Raw genomic sequence first — 18,997 nt, 5'->3', positions numbered from 1 at the left:
AAAATATGCTCGGGTAAAGTAGCCAAGATATAACGACGAGATGTGGAATAAAATGGAATAAAGAGAATCAAGGGGAAAGCGTTAAGGTAAAATAAGAGAGCCGAGAGAGGGATGGAATGCAAAATTGGATAAAATTGCTGTAAGATAGTTATATAGTTGGTGGAAAGAGAAAAGGGATAGAGAAGCGTAGGAAGAGAATGATGAGGGATTGGAGAGATAAAAGGAGCGAGACGATTATCGAATGTGAAAAAGTTGGATGCGAGGTGAATCAAAAATTGGAGGTTGGCAGGGTTGGAATCTTGAAAAGAGGGAACCGGTGCGTTTAAGGAAGGATTCTTCAGAGATGGTTAGCCAACACGCGATGGCAACCACCGTTCGCAAAGTCAAGCAGGAGAATCGTCTGAGGCGACAGAATCACTGCCAAGGTATACCACAAAACTTCGTCGACTGGAAAACAACGCGAATTCTTTCGTCTTTGTCCTCGCCAAACTTTCCCATTCTATAGCCTTATTGTTCCTGCACCAATCTGCAAAATGTATTCTAATTCGTCATTTAACTTTAAATACACTATATCTCAATTTATTCATGTAACCACTTTTTCGTAGCAGAGTAATAATAATTTACGACATTGCCTTACTACAATTCGATTCTAAAACTTGTATTTTTCGGAACTTGTTTTCTGCAATGTAAAACTTGTTAATCTCATTGGGTGCTAAAAAGATTAATGGGAGACAGTCGAGGTAAATGGTTGTAAAACATACCTGGTATAGAAAGGTGTTAAGTGAAGGTTACGACAGTTTGGATAAAAAAAGGTTTTCGAGGAAGGATAAAGAGAAATGATGTTGTTGGATGAAAAAGTTTCAAGGGAGTTATTTGAATTATAAACGATTTCGAATTGGTTTCAGATGAAGAAGGCCTTTACAAATCAGTGCCAGCCCCGAAGCCGGTACCGAATAATCAGAAGAATTTGGAGAACGGCGTTAGTGGAGGAGGATTTGGTGTCGGAAACGGCAACGGTACAACCGAACGAAGAATACCGGTAGCCGAGGCTGCGCAATTCACTTCCGGTCCGGAGAGGAACGCTCCTTCCAAGGAGCCCCAGCTTCGGCAGCTGCGCACTTCCGATCTGACCTTCTCCACGGGATTTGCCCCCGAATACAGGATGCCGCCGCTCTACGGCGATGAGCAGACTTCCAGTCAGACTCAACAACCCGCCAATCTGCAAACTCACAGCAGCAAGTTTCCGGTCAGTATGGGCTACACCCCCCCTCCCCCGCCCCCGCCACTACCTCCACCTCTCTATCACCTAGCCTTTTCCTCCCTGTTATGAGTCACCATCCACCGGAACTTAACTCCTTCGCGACTAGTTGGAAGAAATCGTATTAATAACCTGACAATCTCTTATCTCAATAGTTTCGTTTAAAGTTATGCTATATGATTACAGAAGGCAAATTTATGCTTATTATTAAAAAGGAGCTTTATATGCTAATAATTTTCGTAGGAAAGGAGAAGAGATTGGATTAAACGAAGAGAAAAATTTCAAGTTTGCGGGGCATTTATTATTTTCATAAAGTACGGTAAAGTGAAGCGAGCAAAATGGGTCTTTTATTATTGACGGTAGTAAAATTCATTAGAAACGCGTGTGTACGCTTAAAGTTTCCCTGGACGGTCGTAAATGGAGAGACCGTCGCGAAAAGCCACGCAATAATTCCAGAAGAAGATGTATGCACGTTCGCACGAACGCCTGATGAGCAACTCAACCGCGAGGCTCTCTTGTTAATGAGTTTACCGTGCCATGCTGCTTTCTCACATTATTCACTTTTTTCACCTATTCAGCAAGAAATTGATCAAACTTCAATGGGAGAAATTTCACAACTCGCGTGGCTCCATACCCACAGACATATAATTCCTCCCATTGTGAGATAATACGATTAATTATCCAGGTTATACTTTTATTATATTATATTTCATTCCTCCTTACACACCAATAATTTTTTCCTTTTACCATTTATTCAATTTTTCGGTTAAATTTTAGCAAAGAATTTGATTCGATGTTCAACTTTTGCCAAAGTTAACCATCAGAAGAGTAATGGTTATGCTGATACATCTACTTTTTCGCCTTCATAAAAGTCACAATAGCTAATACATTATGAAGCAAGTCCCCAAAGAGTACGAAAGGAAAAACTTTGGTGTACGAGGCATATGTATCAGAAGAAATTAAAGTAGATATGTTCTTTTCGAATGTTTCATTTTTTGCATGAATGTAGGATTATTTTTTTGCTTTAAAGAAAATCGCCACATGTCAAGTCCCAGAAGAATATAGTTCAACAAAGTTTCTCTCGCAAATGGAAGCGGGTCCAACTCTTAGTAGCTTTACCCCACACTTTAAAAGAATCAAACTAAAAACTGATTGTCGAGTTCTTTTTGTTTCTGATATAAGAGAGAGAGAGAGAGAGAGCAATAACATTATTTTTGTTCGCAATGATATTTTCAGGATTTGTTTCCTATAAGCGTTATAACGGTAATGGGGGAATTTCTTACTTGATCTTTAATCATGTGAGCTTATGTCGATGCGTTCGGACTATTTCACGCGTAGCATAGTTTCCACAAGAATTCGCGAAAAGCATTAAACGCCTCTCAGGTGCGTTGGTCTTCGGTGAAATCTTCGGTAAGAGGTTCGTTGTACACTCGTTACGCTCTTGGGAAGTTTCTCAGAGTTCTTCGCGAGGACAAAGGAGGCATCATACGTACGTACCGTTTACCGGAAGTGGCGGCTGGCGATATTCACTTAGATACATCACTTTTCCTGACCAATCTGGAACGCCCAACGTACTGGGCCACACGGAGAGCAAAAGAGATCAATAATAATTTCCCATCTCTAAACAGACAGAATAAAATTTTAAACGAAAGCGTGTCGATTAAACTTGAAATAATCATGAGTGAATGGTTTTGAAAAACTCTTGCCAATTATATCATGAACATCGTCGTCGACTATGCGTGAAAATAATTGAGCGACTTGCATTGAGGATTCCGAGCGTTTCTTACAGTTATTTTGCATCGAGCAATATATATAGGAGGCTCGGAAGAATTCGCCTAATTAAATCCCAACGTAGGTAACATCAACTGCGCGTGAAAATAATTAGCAAGTATAACTGCGTTTTCTAATAAGTTTTGCAACAATTCTCTAATGACGGCCTACTGCTATAGCTTCTGCAAGCTCATAACTCTCAAACTTCAAGCTCAAAAGGGTGTCTGACGGGAGCAATGGTGAAAAGTATATACTATGACGGCACGAAGAAAACTTTTTGAAGCCGTTCAAACAAGCAAAATCCTCGCTTATAATAAAATCCCGTATGCATAATTATTACGTTAATTCACTGTAGCGCTTACTTTTAGATACATTTATTTTCTGCTGCGTTGGAGTTGGCCGTTTCGGCACGCTGACTCCTTTTCAACCGCGACTTGTTAGTTCCTTCCAGCGCTCATCGTACACCATAATTGCAAATAGTAGAACGAGTAATAATAAAAATAAAAAACTGTACTCTTATTGTCGAGAAAAAATATCGCAAATAAGTTATTTCGATTAAACTCCAGGAAATTATTACTAAATCCTAGTAAAGAAATAGTGTAATCCGATGACAAATGGTTTAGAAGGAAAAAGAATGTAAGAGTTTCGCGAGAAAATCGAGTCCGGAATTTCGTCGCTCGAATGAAGATATAAAGGAAGTCCGAGAGAAGAATTGGCTCAGTGACGTACCTCTTCCTCTTCGCAATGACTTACTCTCGTATACTAAAAAGGCAACACGCACTTATTGCATTTTATTGAGAACACGTACGGTCCTCCGGTTCTCATTTAGCGATTATGAACTTATGATATACTCGTCAACTAAAACTCTCTCGAAATATTACCGTTGAATGCTATTTTTTAATAACATCCTATACCTAATATTTTTTTCTGTTTACAGTATAATACAATAATAACATATATTTTTTAAATGAAGCACATTTGAAGAATAATGACTCGTTTCTATACTTTTCACATATCCCAAGAGGCCAAGAAGAGAGTTGTGTCGGGCCACTTTCATCCCTCTACCTCGGGCTCCGTTTATCCGTACTTTTTATCAGAAACTGAAAAGTCGATACAACGTTGTTTTATATCGTGAATCGAAGCGAGTTTTCTTCACATTTTTCTTCTTTTTTTCAGATTGAGCGCGAAGTGGTGTTATCGTCTACCGATAAAAATTCCAAGATTCCCATTCTTCACGAATATAAGCAGAGAGCTGCCGGAAGAGTGGCGATCGCGCCGGATGCTCCTATCAAGCAGCAGGCCTGGGTTCAAGAGGTAAAGAGACCGAAGGAAAAGTCCATTTCCCGATAGACCAATATGGTATTTGATAAAGAAATACATCGATGTATAATTAAAGTAACGTTGTTTCAAGATTGCTGGCTCTAAAAAGGTGAAGAGGAGATTGGGGAGTAGCAAATGTGTTCTTTGGATAATTGAATCTTGGACAAGGAAGACATTTTGTGCCAAGCGTGTATTTAGGGTAATAGCATAATCTTGAGAGCACACACGAGTACTGTTGCAACTCGCAAAAGGGCTGAGAAGCTTTCTGTTACCAGCGACTTTCCATTGTTTAATTAATATTCACCATCCTGGCAAAGTCTTTCGTTTGGCAGCGATACGCTCACGGCGGTGCGCTGCGGCACGTTCCTTGCACACCCACGCGTACATTCTATGCGCGAGACTCGCACGTGTCTACTGTGTTTATTCCAATCCCACAAGGGCCGCCGCTGTCCATGAGGACTCCATGGAAAAGCCTCGCGCAATTCGCGAGAATTGCAGTAGACTTCAATCCGGATGTGTGCACACCTTTTGCTTCTTACTCTACGTCTCCCTTCTTCCGTAGGATACGGCACCGAATAAATTTACACATCCGCTCAATCCCAACTATAAACGCTCAATAATCTCTTTTCTTCCGTTTCGCGAAAACCGTATTGAGAACAATTTTGCTATTTTCTATCAAGATTTATATAGTTTATCGTCGATAAATCGATGATGAGAATCGTGTGCAGGTGAAAAAGCCAGGATTATAGCAAATTCGATAATAAACTCCTTTTAGGAATTCAGCGAGTGTAGGTGGAAATGCGGTGCTGATAATAATCTTTGTATTTTCTATAAAAAGAGGAGTAGCGTATGTTTTTAAAGCATTCGAGAATCATTGGCAACCGTGTGGTAGTAAAAATTCGACAGAACAAATTTGTGGAAATGATCGTTTCGTATTCAGATATTATCCTTTCTCTGGTACAAATTTCCCAGCGAATATGCCTCTCCTTTTGATATGTATATATATATTTTTGTCCTTCTCCAATTATATAAATATTTCGTACCTCTTGTTTCACTACTAAAAATTATCTGCAACGGTAAATTCGTACTTTTTATCTCACCCAAAACATATGAACGATACAAGAGTTTTCGTTGCGATTCGAGGCTTCGCATTTATGAACTAAAAATAAATTCAACAATTGCAGATTTTTCAAAAGCACATCGAATTAATATCAAGTATAAAGTTCACATAACGCAATATCGTCCTACTAATTAATCCAATGACTCCATTTTCAATGAATCGACAATAAAATGAATATTTAGTTTACTCGGAACACTCCCATGACCCGTGTTATTTTTACAACAGCTACCGCAATTTTTTTCACATTAATTGTTCTGATATCAAGGCATAATAAACTCCTGGCAATAATGTTATACAGAGATAGCTCTTGTATAATATGATAACGGAGTTATAGCATTATGTATAGTATCGAGGACCATTAAAACGGATAGGAAAAGAGGGGATGGTTAAATCTAACAGTTACTTGGGTAATTCGAGCTAAGTAAACGCAATACGTATAGTATGAATTTCTGTACGATATCTTAATAGTGCAAGATTTACACAGTTATACTGGGTCGGAGGCGGTTATTGGTCCAGCACTCGAACCTTCGATTCTTACACATCTTGGCTCACAAAAGCTAGAATCGTTTTAAAAACAAAATATCAGCCAATACCTTACGCACTTATCATTATTACTTCGCCAATCTTTTGCAGTCGTTAATAAACAAACAAAAAATACATTTTTTTATTTTGGAACGAGAGTAGAAAGAAAAGTTCGAATGTAACATAATTGAGAGAGGTAGTGGGATGAGTAGCAATTGGTAGGTGTAGCGTTAAAACAGAAACTATGGGAAAGCATTCTCTCGGCTTTAAAATCTTTAGCAAACGGAGTCCCCTAGTAGGATTATTTAGCGAAGCGTGCAGTTGGAGAAGCGAGCGTGTCATAAAATAAAAAGGGGAAAAAGAAGAAATGAATTCAACTATTTGGCTGGAATGGTCCATTAGCGGAATATCCGAATCATTTGCTCAACAAGGCAGCGCGAGGGACGAAATCGAAATTCGAGGGGAGCTCAAGCATAATCTGCAAGACGAATAGCGGCTATGGGTATCGGCCCTTCGCGTATTTATGCGTGTATACGCGCACGAGCGTATCCATATTTCTCTCTTCGTATGTACTCGTGTTGCCACCCGAGCAAATTCATTTTTTATCTTTCGAGTGGGCGATCCTTTCGCAGCCATAAGTCAGAAACTTCTTCCGTATGCATGACGCGTGACTTTCGCTTATTTTCCACTATCTTTTCTTTCTCTTTTTCTTTCTATAATAGAAACCATAATCGGCTCATTTTTTCTATGAATTTTCGAAGAGCCTCAACTTTTTGCGCTGCTTTTCTTTTTACAAGCTTATATCGATAATGCTTACTTTGCTCCAATTTTCTCTTCCTCTCGACTTTGTTTCTCTTGCTCGGTTTACTCAGTCTAGCATGCGACTATACTCTCCGCATCCCTAGGCCCAAACGAAACATTCCTATTCCAGGCTCTTTATTTCTCGTAAGGAATTGTGAGGATATGGCCAGGACAAGTTTCAAATTTTCCGTGTATCTTAAATTCAGTCTCGAGTACAGAAAGAGAGACGTTTCGAGGAAATTCGGTAAATCGTCTAACGGTAAACTCATTCCATTGCGAAGAATATTTTCTCTCTCTCTTCTCCTATTTATCTCAGCCCTCAACCCCCACCCCCACCCCACCCACTCCCGTCCTACGGAGAATTCGGCTTACGTAAAATTCCATCGCTAAAGGACTCCGCGCATATCGTATCGAGCACCTATCATAATCTATGAATAAAATTTCTCTCGTAAAATAGGTATTTAACATTTTAATACTTATATCGATACAAAAATTCTTTAATATTACAGGGTAATATTAAAAATTGCAATAAGCGACAAAATGTTCGATAATGAAGTTTTCAAGACTTTCTCTATGGTTGAAAATAATTTAGCGGCATGGACGACGATATAAAGTTGATCACATCGATTTTGCACGGAAATTGGCAACATAGCTTACGGAATAACGTTACCCGGTAGACTCAAAATTAGAAGGTGGTAGCTTCGGCGACGTTTAAAGGGGGAGTTGCATCGATAATGTTGGAGAAAAAAAAACTTTGCAGCTTTTATAGATTCTCACTTTGGTGACTCGTTGATAAAATGCAACGGATATTTTCAGGGATCTCAGATGCACGATACGAGACTGGACGGCCAAAGGAATTACCAGTCGCAAGAGGTTTATTCGTAAGTATTGCTTAGTGGAAAAAAGTGGGCTCGTGGATTGCTTGGAACGAGCACTAATTTTCCGCATGGCAGATCCAGTTCGGGTGGAGCGCTGCCGAGGGCAACGAAGATCGACGAGGAAAGGACGAAATCATTATCCAGGACCTATCACACCATCAAGGACATGATATCCAGTCGTTTCGGGCCAAGTCGTAAAGACCCCGAACCCGAACCGGAAACCAGCCTCAATAATGTAACGGAGGAGCTACGGAAGTCCAGTAGATCCACCGACGACGAAGAGACTAAGAAGAAGGATGGAATTTATGGAAAACCACGAGCCCAGGACCCATCCATTAACATGCAGCAATATCCTAAAAATACCTATGGTAACTAATTCTTATAAAATTTGAAAATTCACCATATGCTTTTTCCAAGCGATATCAAAATAACCGTATTGGGATAATGACTCGAAGGAAGTTGTGCAAGAGCCATAACCGCAGAGTCAGTTCCCATGCATTGTCATTCATAATCCAGGAGAGTTTCGAAATTCTAGCCAAGTACAAAGTTTTTCCCAAGCATTCGGTCAATTTGTACCGTAACAACGTAACGATGTAAGGCGCAAGTGCAATTTGGCTCTTCGGGCTTGCAACAGGTTTTTGCTGCAATTTAGAATCTCTCTCGTCACGAGAGAGTTTTTCTTCTTTAGCTACTTCTGTGTTGTGTTTTTATACTGAAGTAACACTGCAGTTTCAGGGCAATATGGCCAAGCATACAGTTACCAGTCAAATCAACCGAGTGTGCCGTTACCAGGTCAGCTTCAGTCGACCCAGTTGCAGCCAAATTTGCCCGGGCAAGGTGCTCAACTTCACGTAACTCATCATACTCCTCCGGGAGGGGTTCAAACTGTCCATCAGACCCAATTGTCTGGTTTTGCACAATCGCCTGCTGGTTCCCAGCAAATGCCTGGTGCGTCAAGGGAATACGTTGTCCAGCCACCGAGTACGACTATGCCACAACAAATGCACCAGACCTTGCATCAGAATCACGGGCAGACACAGGTACAATCTGTAAAACATGTGGATATAATATCTAGGAAATTAATAAAGGTTTTGTAGACCACATAATAATAATTTGCTGGAGTATATCGACATTAATAACAGCAGGGTCAAGGAGCACCTGTTCAGCAGAAGCCCAGCATCTCGGGCATCCAAGGAATCCAGCCATACCAGCCTGGTAATCCTCCGCAGAGCACTCAATCTTACCAAAGTCCTCAGCAAGTATTGCACCAAAGCCAACACCACCAGAGTCCAAGGTTCGCCCAACAACACGCACAGAACATGCACCAGCGTCAATTGATTCAACAGATGCATCAGCAACAGATGGCAGCTAACAGAAATCCGCAACACATAAACAGCGTCTCTTATCAACAGTACCAGCAAGCTAGACAGGCCATGTCAAGGTCACAGATAGACCTTCCGAGTACCTCAAGGCAGAGCCAGGAGCTTCGTGTCGAGAGGCAGGAGATTTTCTATCATTACGCTCAGAATAGACCCAGATACGGTGTTCCCCAAGTTTACATGAAGCCCGAAGGTCAGGAGGGCGAATTTCAGAGGAGAAACTCGGCAAAGGGCATCGAAAAGGCAGCCTCGCAACCTCAGCTCTGCTACGAGGACGAAAGACTGCTGGAGACTCGAAATCCCATGGAAACCTTGAAGAACTTGAGTGTGGAACCGGTGGATAAGGAGAAGTACGAGATCACTGTTGAAGATAGCAGGGGGGACTTTGGAAGGTGTGGTTCCCAGCGGAAGGATGAATACAGGCCGGAAACCAGTTTTGGAATCAGGAGAGAAGAAAATGCGAGGTCCTCGAAGAGGGAGGAATCTCCCAAAGGGGATCAGCAGGTAAAGTTATAGCAAATTACTGCAGAGATTCGTCAGTGATTCGAGTGAAACTGTACGATTTTGAGAAAGGAAGGATTTTAACAAAGTTAAGCGATAATTTTTTTCTTTGGCAGGGTCTGGATATGAAGGATTCGAGTAGTAATTCGGTGCAAAAGAGGATCGAGGAGTTGCAAAAGAGGGATCAGGAAGGCCATTTCGTTGGTAAGGTAACGAAGGAAACGGAAGGGGGTGAGAGTTCGAGGATCACCTCCACGCCAAAGTCCACGGTCGGGGAAAGCCTGAAGAGGCTCGAGACCAATCAGTACTCGGCGAAGGAGTCCTCGAAATTGGACAGCAGGAAGGAAGAGCTCGAGCACGGAATGGCTAGGCTGAAGATTCAGAACCAAGGCTCCGGCTCGGATTACGATAAAGCTGGACAAAGTTCATCAAACGTGGACTCGGGGAGGGGATCTGCGGTCTATTCCAGTGGCCGACGTCCTCCACCAGAAGACCAAAATCAACAAGGTTGGTACACTGTAATGTGCAAACCAAACTAGCAATGGACTATATCGCTCTCCGCTATTTCACTCCTGTGCGTCAAACGGAAAAACATATGAACGTTCAAACAACGCAAAACTTGATAGACACGAATGGGGTTGGGTTTTGAATTTAAGTCGAACAAGTGGATTTGAGTAGTTGGCGTAGATATTGACTGAATGCTTCATTGGCCAGTCATCGCTGAGCAATTAGCCTTGTATATAGCGTTAAATAAAAAGCCAATAGCATTAATGCGAGGGGAGAAGGAGCTAGGGGGGGGGGGTGGGGGGAGTTTGGTGGGCAGAAGTACTTTAGTCTCGATTACATATCTATCGAACAATGCGAAAGCGAGGCTCGGAGGAAATTCTCCATTGCTGTCTATCTGGGAAATAATGAAGTTCCGAGCAAACGAAACAGAGTAAATAGCTTTTACCGTGCGGAATCAATGTTTCGCCATTTGGGTCATAGGCCATTTATTCATTGATCGTCCTTTTAAATATACTTGCGGCTCAAATATTTTACAAGATCAAGGCAATACGATTAGGAACAAAAGTAATGAGTTTTATTAAAAGCAAAGTGCGATAAAGTTTGTCATATAATATTAATGAAGTAGCGGGAATTAATAAGTTTACATGTTTGTGTTTAGGTCAAGAGTCGGAGTGGGTTGATATAATGGAGTCTGAACTTCGGAGTATTTTGGAGCCACGGGATGTTCCAGCAATGGCACATTCCACTCTATCCGAAAGTGTATCATCCGTGACGCCGCCTTTGCCACCTCTGTCACCCCATGGAAGCCCACGAGCCACCAGAAATCGATACTCGGCGAGGTAAAGTGACTTCAAACAGGTCCGTCCTTCTTGCAACCGATGTTACTTCCGGTCATTGCCTCGGGCCACTGCCGATTTTCCATCCAGACCCACCGACTTCCACTCCTCACCCTCAGCCAAATTTACTCGATAGTCGTGGGCTAATCAATAGTCGGACTTTGCACCATTTCGAGCATATTGATTCTCTTTTTGCTCCAAGTAATTGACCGAAACACTCGATTTAATTGCAGTTTACCTTACGGGTCTAAGCCGAATTATTGCGAGTATGGAAAAAGTGTGGATAAACGGGGATTCCCTGGTGGGTCGAAACATCGCGGACTCTCTACTTCCAAAAAGGAAGCTGCTAAAAAGTTTTCTCACCGTAAGTAAAACAGTCTAGTAACATATATATGTGGTGTACCGAATGAGAGTTATTAACTTTACAAGTGTCACTTTTACAGTGTTTGGAGTGGATGCTGCCGATCTAACCTCGACCACGACCGGTTTGGATCTGGACTCTGTGTTGGATAGGAGTGACTCCGATCTGAGCACAACAGATGCCAGAACGATTAGGAAACAGTTGGAAGGATTGGAAAATATGTACAGCGAGGTAAGTCGACGAAATTCCAGAGATTCAAAGAACTCTCGTTTATTTCTTGAGATTTATCGATTGAAATTGTGAAATCTTAGGTATTAAAGTTTTTGGGCGGTAGCGTGAAAAAGCGACGAAAGACTAGAGGCCTGGCGAGTTATGGCTCTGTCTCTTCCCTACCAACGTCCTCTGTCTCCTCGAGACCCATCACGAGGCACCATGATAAGCGTAGATCTCACATGATTGATGATAGAATGAAGAAAGCCAAAGACATCAAGGTACGTGTGCAAAAAGGACTTCAGGTGTAATTGTCCATTGTCGAAAAAAGCTACTTCGGCATGGACTTTCAAAACGCATTAAGAGGAAGGCATAATGATTAAAATTGAAAAAGAGAAGCAAGAAACTTCGTAAAAATTATTCGTGTAATAGAAATCGTGTAAAAAGTTACTGCTGAGCTCTTTAGTGAATTATGCATAGGGTGGAGTTGTTCTGTTCTTTGGTAATATTTTCTTCCTCTTTTGTGTAGAGTGTCAACAAGCGTTTTCAGCGTTTGGAGTCTCACGTGGTGACATTAGCCAGGTCCGTGGCGCATCTCAGCTCGGAAATGAGAACCCAACACCTCATGATACAGGTAAGTGGATGCTTTTATGATCCATTAAAGAGGAAACAGCTGGCGTTTCGAGGGTTCTAGCAATTTCGCCTTCACAGGAAATGGAGAATATAAGGGGAGAGATCGCTGCACTGAGGACACAGACGAGTATGGCGATGGTGAGATCGCAATCGCAACCGCTGATCAAGGATTCGGAATTGCCAGCCCTGTCGAATCCCTCGAGGGTCAAGAAGCTGACCAAGTTTTTCGGCACTGAACCACCCTTAATCAGACTCTTCCTAAGGGAACTGGGCTATGAGGTACGTATCGACTATCTTGCGGAAAAGAGATCCTCCCCATTCTCAGAGCCAATTCTCCTCGTATTACAATCAGCTTTCGATCAAAAAGAATCCAATTCTTGGCTTCTAATTAATCCAATTTATATAGCATTAATGCTCAACGTTATCTCTTCACTCGATCGTCACTTCTCATCCCCTTGCATTAAATCCAGTCTGATTTAATCCAGATGTTTTTCCGCTATACTCTGATACTGTTATGCTCGTTTCAAGCGGTTCCCCTTCATCTTGCTCGTTCCTCCACCGTTCGACTTTTCAGGATATAGAATTGGAAATGATCATCATGTCGCTCTTAATTTCCAAGAATCTAAATTATACTGGTGCGCCAATGCAATTTTCAAGCGTTTCAAGACTGTAAAATAGTAAACATCTTATCCTCTCGTCTTTCGTTGGATTTGATTGGATTTTTTTCGCAGACTTTTTTAATTTGTTTCTCATTATTGTGCTCGACAGAAGTATGCGACAGCTTTCGAGAAGGAAAAAGTCGGAATGGTGGAGTTGCCTTACTTAAGCGAGGAGAGGCTTCAAAAAATGGGAGTTCCCCTGGGACCGAGGCTGAGGATCCTGCAGGAAGCTAGGATATCAGTCTGCAAGGATCCGGTGTACGTCGTGTGAGGATCCAAAAGAAATAAAAACCAGGATGCTTCTGTCTGATTAAAAAACTTTCCCCTCAATAGTCAACTCTACCAAATGTCCGGAATTCGACTTGTGCTCGGAAATAAATATTTTTATATTGCAGCTCGCGCGTAAGAGAAAATACAGTAGAGCTCAAAGCACTTGGGTATTCTCGAGCACTTTGTATAACTAAACAATGACCTACATATTAAATTAATTATACTCTAAATTTTCTATAAGCAATATTTATATGTAAATTTATAGCGAACGGTAATACGTTATATATATATATATATACTTTGCTATATATACACGTTATATTTATACAAATTTGTTTAAATTAGCTTGTTACTTAATTAAGTTGATGGACTTTTAAATTAGGACAAGTAGACTTTTAATGCTAAGAAAAGTTGTACCTTTTGCATTTACTAGGGTAGTGATAAGAAGCGATATCGATAATTTAGGTTAGATAAAGGCTCGGATCAGGCGTCAGCCCACCAAAGCTATGGATCTTTAATCAAAATGTATATACGTTTAAAAATATCTCAAGCATTTATCGGTATAATCTAAGGACTCGACTATCAACTACATTTGTACAGAGGAGAATCTGTTTGCGTGACTCAAGAACGATTTAGGTATTCGATCGTCGCAAAGACGGATGTTAGGAGCAGTTGGTTGCTAATCTTTGTACGTAAAGCTCACATGGGCTCAAATACTTAACGATTAATTAAACCGATAGCCTAATTAACTCGTATTAAAGACAATCGTTAAACTATTTTTGCCAAAGAAACGCATAAGCGTTGTCTACCAGCAAATACAATCGCGTTTAGCAGATCTTTGTAAAACTCGCCGCTAATGTTTACCATTTTTTAATTGCTATTGCAACTCCCGTACGATAATTTTAATTAATATACTCTTAGAAATCAAGCAATATAATGGACTCCTCTTTATTCTATATGAGCGCCAGATCTAAACATTTTTTTAAACCATGTAATTATATATTCTTTAAAATCCATAAATTCGACCTATCTCCATAGACTTTGAGTTCAAATATTCCCAGGATTTGATTGCATCTAAGCAGCTAAACCATGGCAGTAATTGAAGGTTAAGTAAAGTATAAATATACGAGCAGAATTTTGAATCATACTCGGTTAAAAACAGCAGGTATGGCACGTACCCACATGGCACAATGTTTTACAAAACAACCTATTTTTGACCACTTTTCTGCTCCAGATTAAAAAAGTTACATTGAGTCTAAGTTTGATTCTTTATATACAGGGCGTTCAAATGGAAACAAATTATTTAAAAATGTGCCCTTATAATTGGAAAGTGGCATTAACATGTATACAATATCTCTATAAGAATCAACCTACCATGTATTTCAATATTGCCCCAAAATACCTGCAGACATACTCATTTCATTTTACGATTATAACTAAAACCATTATTTAATAACTGCTGCTTAGACTCCTATCATTCAAAAATTTTAAGAATGCTCAACGAATAATGTTGTTATTAAAAAAGTCTCACGTTCAGGGATCAATTTGATTTCAGAAAATTTATGCCCAATTCTTCGTAATAGATATGAAAAGAAAGGAATGGAGCAACAAGCACCTAATTAACTTTCAGGGAGCTAATTTAATAGTTTATTCGGGTTTATAGGTTAAATTTCGACTCGGGAGCAGGCTATAGCTAATAGTATATTAAGAATGCGATTATACTATGTATTATGTTTTTATTAATTCTCCTACTTAATAAAATCTCGATCGGAGATTTTGAGAGATACTTTACGTATGATTTTTGCGTACCTCACTATTACGTATATAATCACTGATTCACAGAGTTATTTTTTGACACAAAAAGAAGCTAACAAAATTTCGGCTCTTCGTGCGCTTTGCCGACAAAGTTCTTGGTTAATCAAGCGTGTTCAATTGAATAATGACGTAGTAATCTGCGGCGTACGCATGCAACGCCGCGGTGCTTGACAGCCTCCAAACCGATCTGTTATTATGGCCCCTGACCTCGGTGAGACTCTCTAGTTGACTTCCATTCTTGCACAATAATTATTTTGCTTATGATTATCCACAATCGATCTTAATGACACTTACCAGCCTCTGGTAATACCTCTTATCGAATTTCGCCAAAGCCACTTTTTTAATGTCTAAAAATTTATGCTTGCTAGAAACAGATCTCCCTAATTCCATATCAATATATTATACGGATGGAGGTTTGGACTGTTCAAAGCAAATATTTTTTTTTACAATTTATATATTCTGTTCAATGAAGCGTGTGACGGTAGCATGTAGAAAAAATACAAAAAACAGTTTATACCGAGAAATTGTTACGTAAAGGTAGATGTGGGGCGAAGGGAAAAAATACTGGTACATGGACACCTAAATAAGGGCATCAATGAACGCTTTAATAGGCGTAATTCACAAATAACATGAGTAATTAGGACGGACTATCATCCTGTTTAATGCAATAGCTATAACAAGGCGAGATTTAACATTTCGACGAAATCGACCTCGAAGAGACACTTCCGAAAGGGCCGGTTATTTTTATCAGGAAATGCACAATTTAACAATTGTGACCAATTATTTTTTGTTTACCAAGCCCTAGTTTTGATTGTGTGTCATGCCGATCGCATATAACTCCCTACAGTCAAATTATAGGTCGTCGAACCCTTTTAGCGCCATTGGAACTCTATCAAAGAATGAATGAAATCTTTCTAGAGACCTATTTTGACCCCGTAAAGTAGAGAAGAAATAATGTTTCCGGTTCCTCCCTGTTTCTCATTTAGATTCACAAACTGTTTCATAAAAGGATGATGAGAAATAGTTTCGAGAAACTCAAATCTTCATATAAATTGTTAAATACAATTGTTTGCATTTTCACAAGAATTATTTGGTTTATAATCAAAGTGCACGGATAATGATAATTTATTAAGCAGAATTATAATTTCTGGAATGAAATGTCAGGAAGTAATACGTATTAATGGAAAATATAGTCATACGCTGATATACCGAGACAGCGAGTCTGACAGTATCGGCGTGTCAAGAAACATAATCTGGCAGGTTGGATAATGTATCGTCAATACATCATTGTTATATATGCGCTCCATTTTTAGGTGCAATAATTATTGTAGCAAGAGTAATAACAATGTTTTGGTTCAATTATATACGCTCTTTCATTCGTGCCATTGAAATAACTGTTGTGGTTCGATACTCCGGGGAGATAGGGGGCGGCAAGCCTTATCTGTGTCTATAGTGAAATTCACGTGAGAGGGTGGAAAAGTATATTAAACTGATTATCAGGGATACAATTTTTATCGAAACGCACCCTATTGCCCGGAAGAGTAAATATCGCTAATGCAAGCATTATTATCTCTTATAATCTGGAAAACTTGTCAATATTCCTGAAAGCTTCGTGACGAATGCACTAAAATATATACACGCACGCGTATTTATGGATAAGAAATAGACAGGATTTTATTAGCACTGCTGTCGGGTCAGTGCTGTCCGATTCAGAAACTTGGTTATAAGCGATAATCATAAGCTGGACGTTGGTTGGCCGACGGTAATGAATCATTTTACACGTCGCGATTGTCACAAATCGATACAAACACATAGCTAAAACCGAAGATAATGAACGAGTAGAAATACTCTCGGATTGTGAACGAAAAGTGAGAAGGATCCTTATCGCGCGAGCCAATAGAATGCTCTGTTTACAGTCCACGTGTTCGGATTATGACGAGCAAAATTAACACCCACGACTTTCCAAGTTTATTTTTAGCTGGACATTTATTTTATTTCGTCAATCATTATTTTATCGTGCTCGAAATACTCAGCACTCCCTCTTCCCTACCTCGTCACGAAAGTTGTGCTTACTTCTTGCAAAAGAACTTTTCAAAAGAGATGAGAGCGAAGGGTGCGGGCTTCGTGGCTTAATTGTGATTGGTCGATAGGATCGATGAAGGCTACGATAATATAACTATATAAGAAGTATAGAGAGAATGATAAAGTATGAAGGATCAACGCGCTAGTTACCGCACAAGATTACAGAGAGATGTTGGTAAAAATAAAAGTTCTGATTGGAAGTTGGGAAAGATCGGGCCAAAGTTTTGAGCCGAGTTGAATGGAGATGCGATCGATGAACGAGATCGATAGAGAGCCAGAGGAAAAATAGTGGATCTCGCTAGGTGTACTGCATATATCTATATAGGTAAGCGGGATAGGCGAGTCCTACTCGATCGGCGAAATTCCCGGGATAGAAGAGATGAGAGACGTACTACGTGCAGTCACGGTTTCCGTTACGAGAAGGAAAACACTATCTCAATTGACCTATGACCCCCTCTCCTCTCGACCTCCCTTCCAGCTCCTCCCATCCCCATCTCGCCTCTCCTCTTATCTGTTTCCTGGAGAGACCCTCACGTTGCATGGGCCTCTTTCACTTGGCTCTCAACCGCACAACCACGATGATCCGCAACAGTCTACTCGTCTTCGCAGCTCTATTATTGGCCGCTGTCTATGGGGAACAAATAAAGTTCAATGAGTGTCCCAAATCCGATCGTGAGTATTTTATATCTCTCTATTTAGCTTCGGACCTTCTCATTTCCCCTTCCTCTTTCTTCATCTACCTTTTTTTCATAGGCCAACTCTTCCGAGTAAAGATTTTGCATCTCTCTATTTCTCTCTCTCTCTCTCTTTTACCTTTGGCAAAATTTTCTTTCCGCAAATCCTTTTTATCTCCCCCCCTCCCCCCCCCCCGCCCCCCGCCTTCCCTCATAAACATATCCTCATCTAATTCTTGCAGCAAGACATACTTTTTCCTTTTTCTTCTAAATCTAATTTGCTTCTCAGCTTCTTTATTCTATATTCTCTTGAGAGGAGATCTATTTTCATCTTTTCAGTTCGCAAGAAATTTTATTCAAGAATTAGTTGAATCTTGTTTGGCAATAAACAGCACGTGCGACAACGTCTTTATCGCTCATTTATCGTGACTATTATATATACAGTAGATGACATATGAACTTCTGATCGAATCTGTGCTTTGCGCTAATAAACATTTAAAGGAGAAAATCAACGTCCGAGCTTTGTTGAATATTGATTTAATATTTTATGTTTATACAGCAAATGCAGTTTCATACTGCACAGTTCACAGCGTGGACGTTCAGCCGTGCAAAGAAGCTGCCGAGGGTAAACCGTGTCGATTAAAGAGGGGAAACGATGCTAGTATCAGCTTTAATTATACAGCGAGTGAGTATTGTCTTTGGAGCTTTAAATGTCTATAGAAACCATCGCATTTGTTTGAAATGAACTGAATTTTTATTGAGCGAACATTTTTTGTATTTTCAGATTTTGAGGGCCAACAGTTAGAGAGTCGAGCATACTGGGCCAGCGAAGTGATCGATCTACCATTCATTGGAATGGAAACTAATGCTTGCCTGTCTACAGTATGTCCTGCTGTTCCGGGACAACAACAAGTCTACACTATACAATTACCGATATCAAGGCAATTCCCCGTTGTGAGTATAATAAAATCGAATGATTCGTACTAATTAAACCCTTTTAATTCGTTAATGAATTCCTTCTTTTGATCTATGCTTTCAGCGAGCGTACGATTTGAAATGGAAACTGTGGAACGAGCAGAAGCAAGAGTGCTGCTTTATGTTTGCCATTAAGCTACATAAATAATTTGTTATCTTCTGCTTAATCATCACCATCATCATTATGTATTTTAATTCGTATTGAATTTACCGAAATAAACAATTTTGCTTATTACAACATATCTTACCTTATTTATTTTGTGTTATTATTCTTCACTGTTTCTCAGAATCAGTATTATCTTATTCAAGTTATATTCTATTGTCCGCAACGCGTAAGATAATTACAATTGCAAGCAATATCTCTTTCTAATAAGCATTCGTAATTAAATTGAGTTAATTAAAAGTTTATTAACTTTTTTTTAAATA

General features: G+C 40.0%; 2 protein-coding genes across 2 annotated transcripts; both read left to right on the top strand.

Annotated features, from left to right (window-relative positions):
• Positions 1-343: 343 nt before the first annotated feature.
• On the top strand, positions 344-13,026 carry LOC136773511 (mediator of RNA polymerase II transcription subunit 12-like). The gene is made up of 15 exons (XM_066727244.1): positions 344-425; positions 906-1,246; positions 4,205-4,342; positions 7,608-7,672; positions 7,745-8,037; positions 8,405-8,709; positions 8,815-9,552; positions 9,666-10,056; positions 10,721-10,895; positions 11,126-11,256; positions 11,336-11,484; positions 11,565-11,744; positions 11,993-12,097; positions 12,175-12,375; positions 12,865-13,026. The coding sequence occupies exons 1-15, from the start codon at positions 344-346 to the stop codon at positions 13,024-13,026; spliced, it is 3,456 nt and encodes a 1,151-aa protein (XP_066583341.1).
• A 4,327-nt stretch (positions 13,027-17,353) lies between these two features.
• Positions 17,354-18,813, top strand: LOC136773459 (MD-2-related lipid-recognition protein-like). The gene is made up of 4 exons (XM_066727155.1): positions 17,354-17,594; positions 18,156-18,281; positions 18,381-18,550; positions 18,636-18,813. The coding sequence occupies exons 1-4, from the start codon at positions 17,369-17,371 to the stop codon at positions 18,717-18,719; spliced, it is 606 nt and encodes a 201-aa protein (XP_066583252.1). The 5' UTR covers positions 17,354-17,368; the 3' UTR covers positions 18,720-18,813.
• Positions 18,814-18,997: the final 184 nt, after the last annotated feature.

Source organism: Prorops nasuta, unplaced genomic scaffold, assembly GCF_024137725.1.
Source record: "Prorops nasuta isolate Cenicafe-Biocafe unplaced genomic scaffold, Cenicafe_Pnas_1.2 PNAS00005, whole genome shotgun sequence".
NCBI lineage: Eukaryota > Metazoa > Arthropoda > Insecta > Hymenoptera > Bethylidae > Prorops > Prorops nasuta.
Note: the sequence above shows the minus strand (reverse complement) of the source record. Positions and strands in the feature narration are given on the sequence as shown.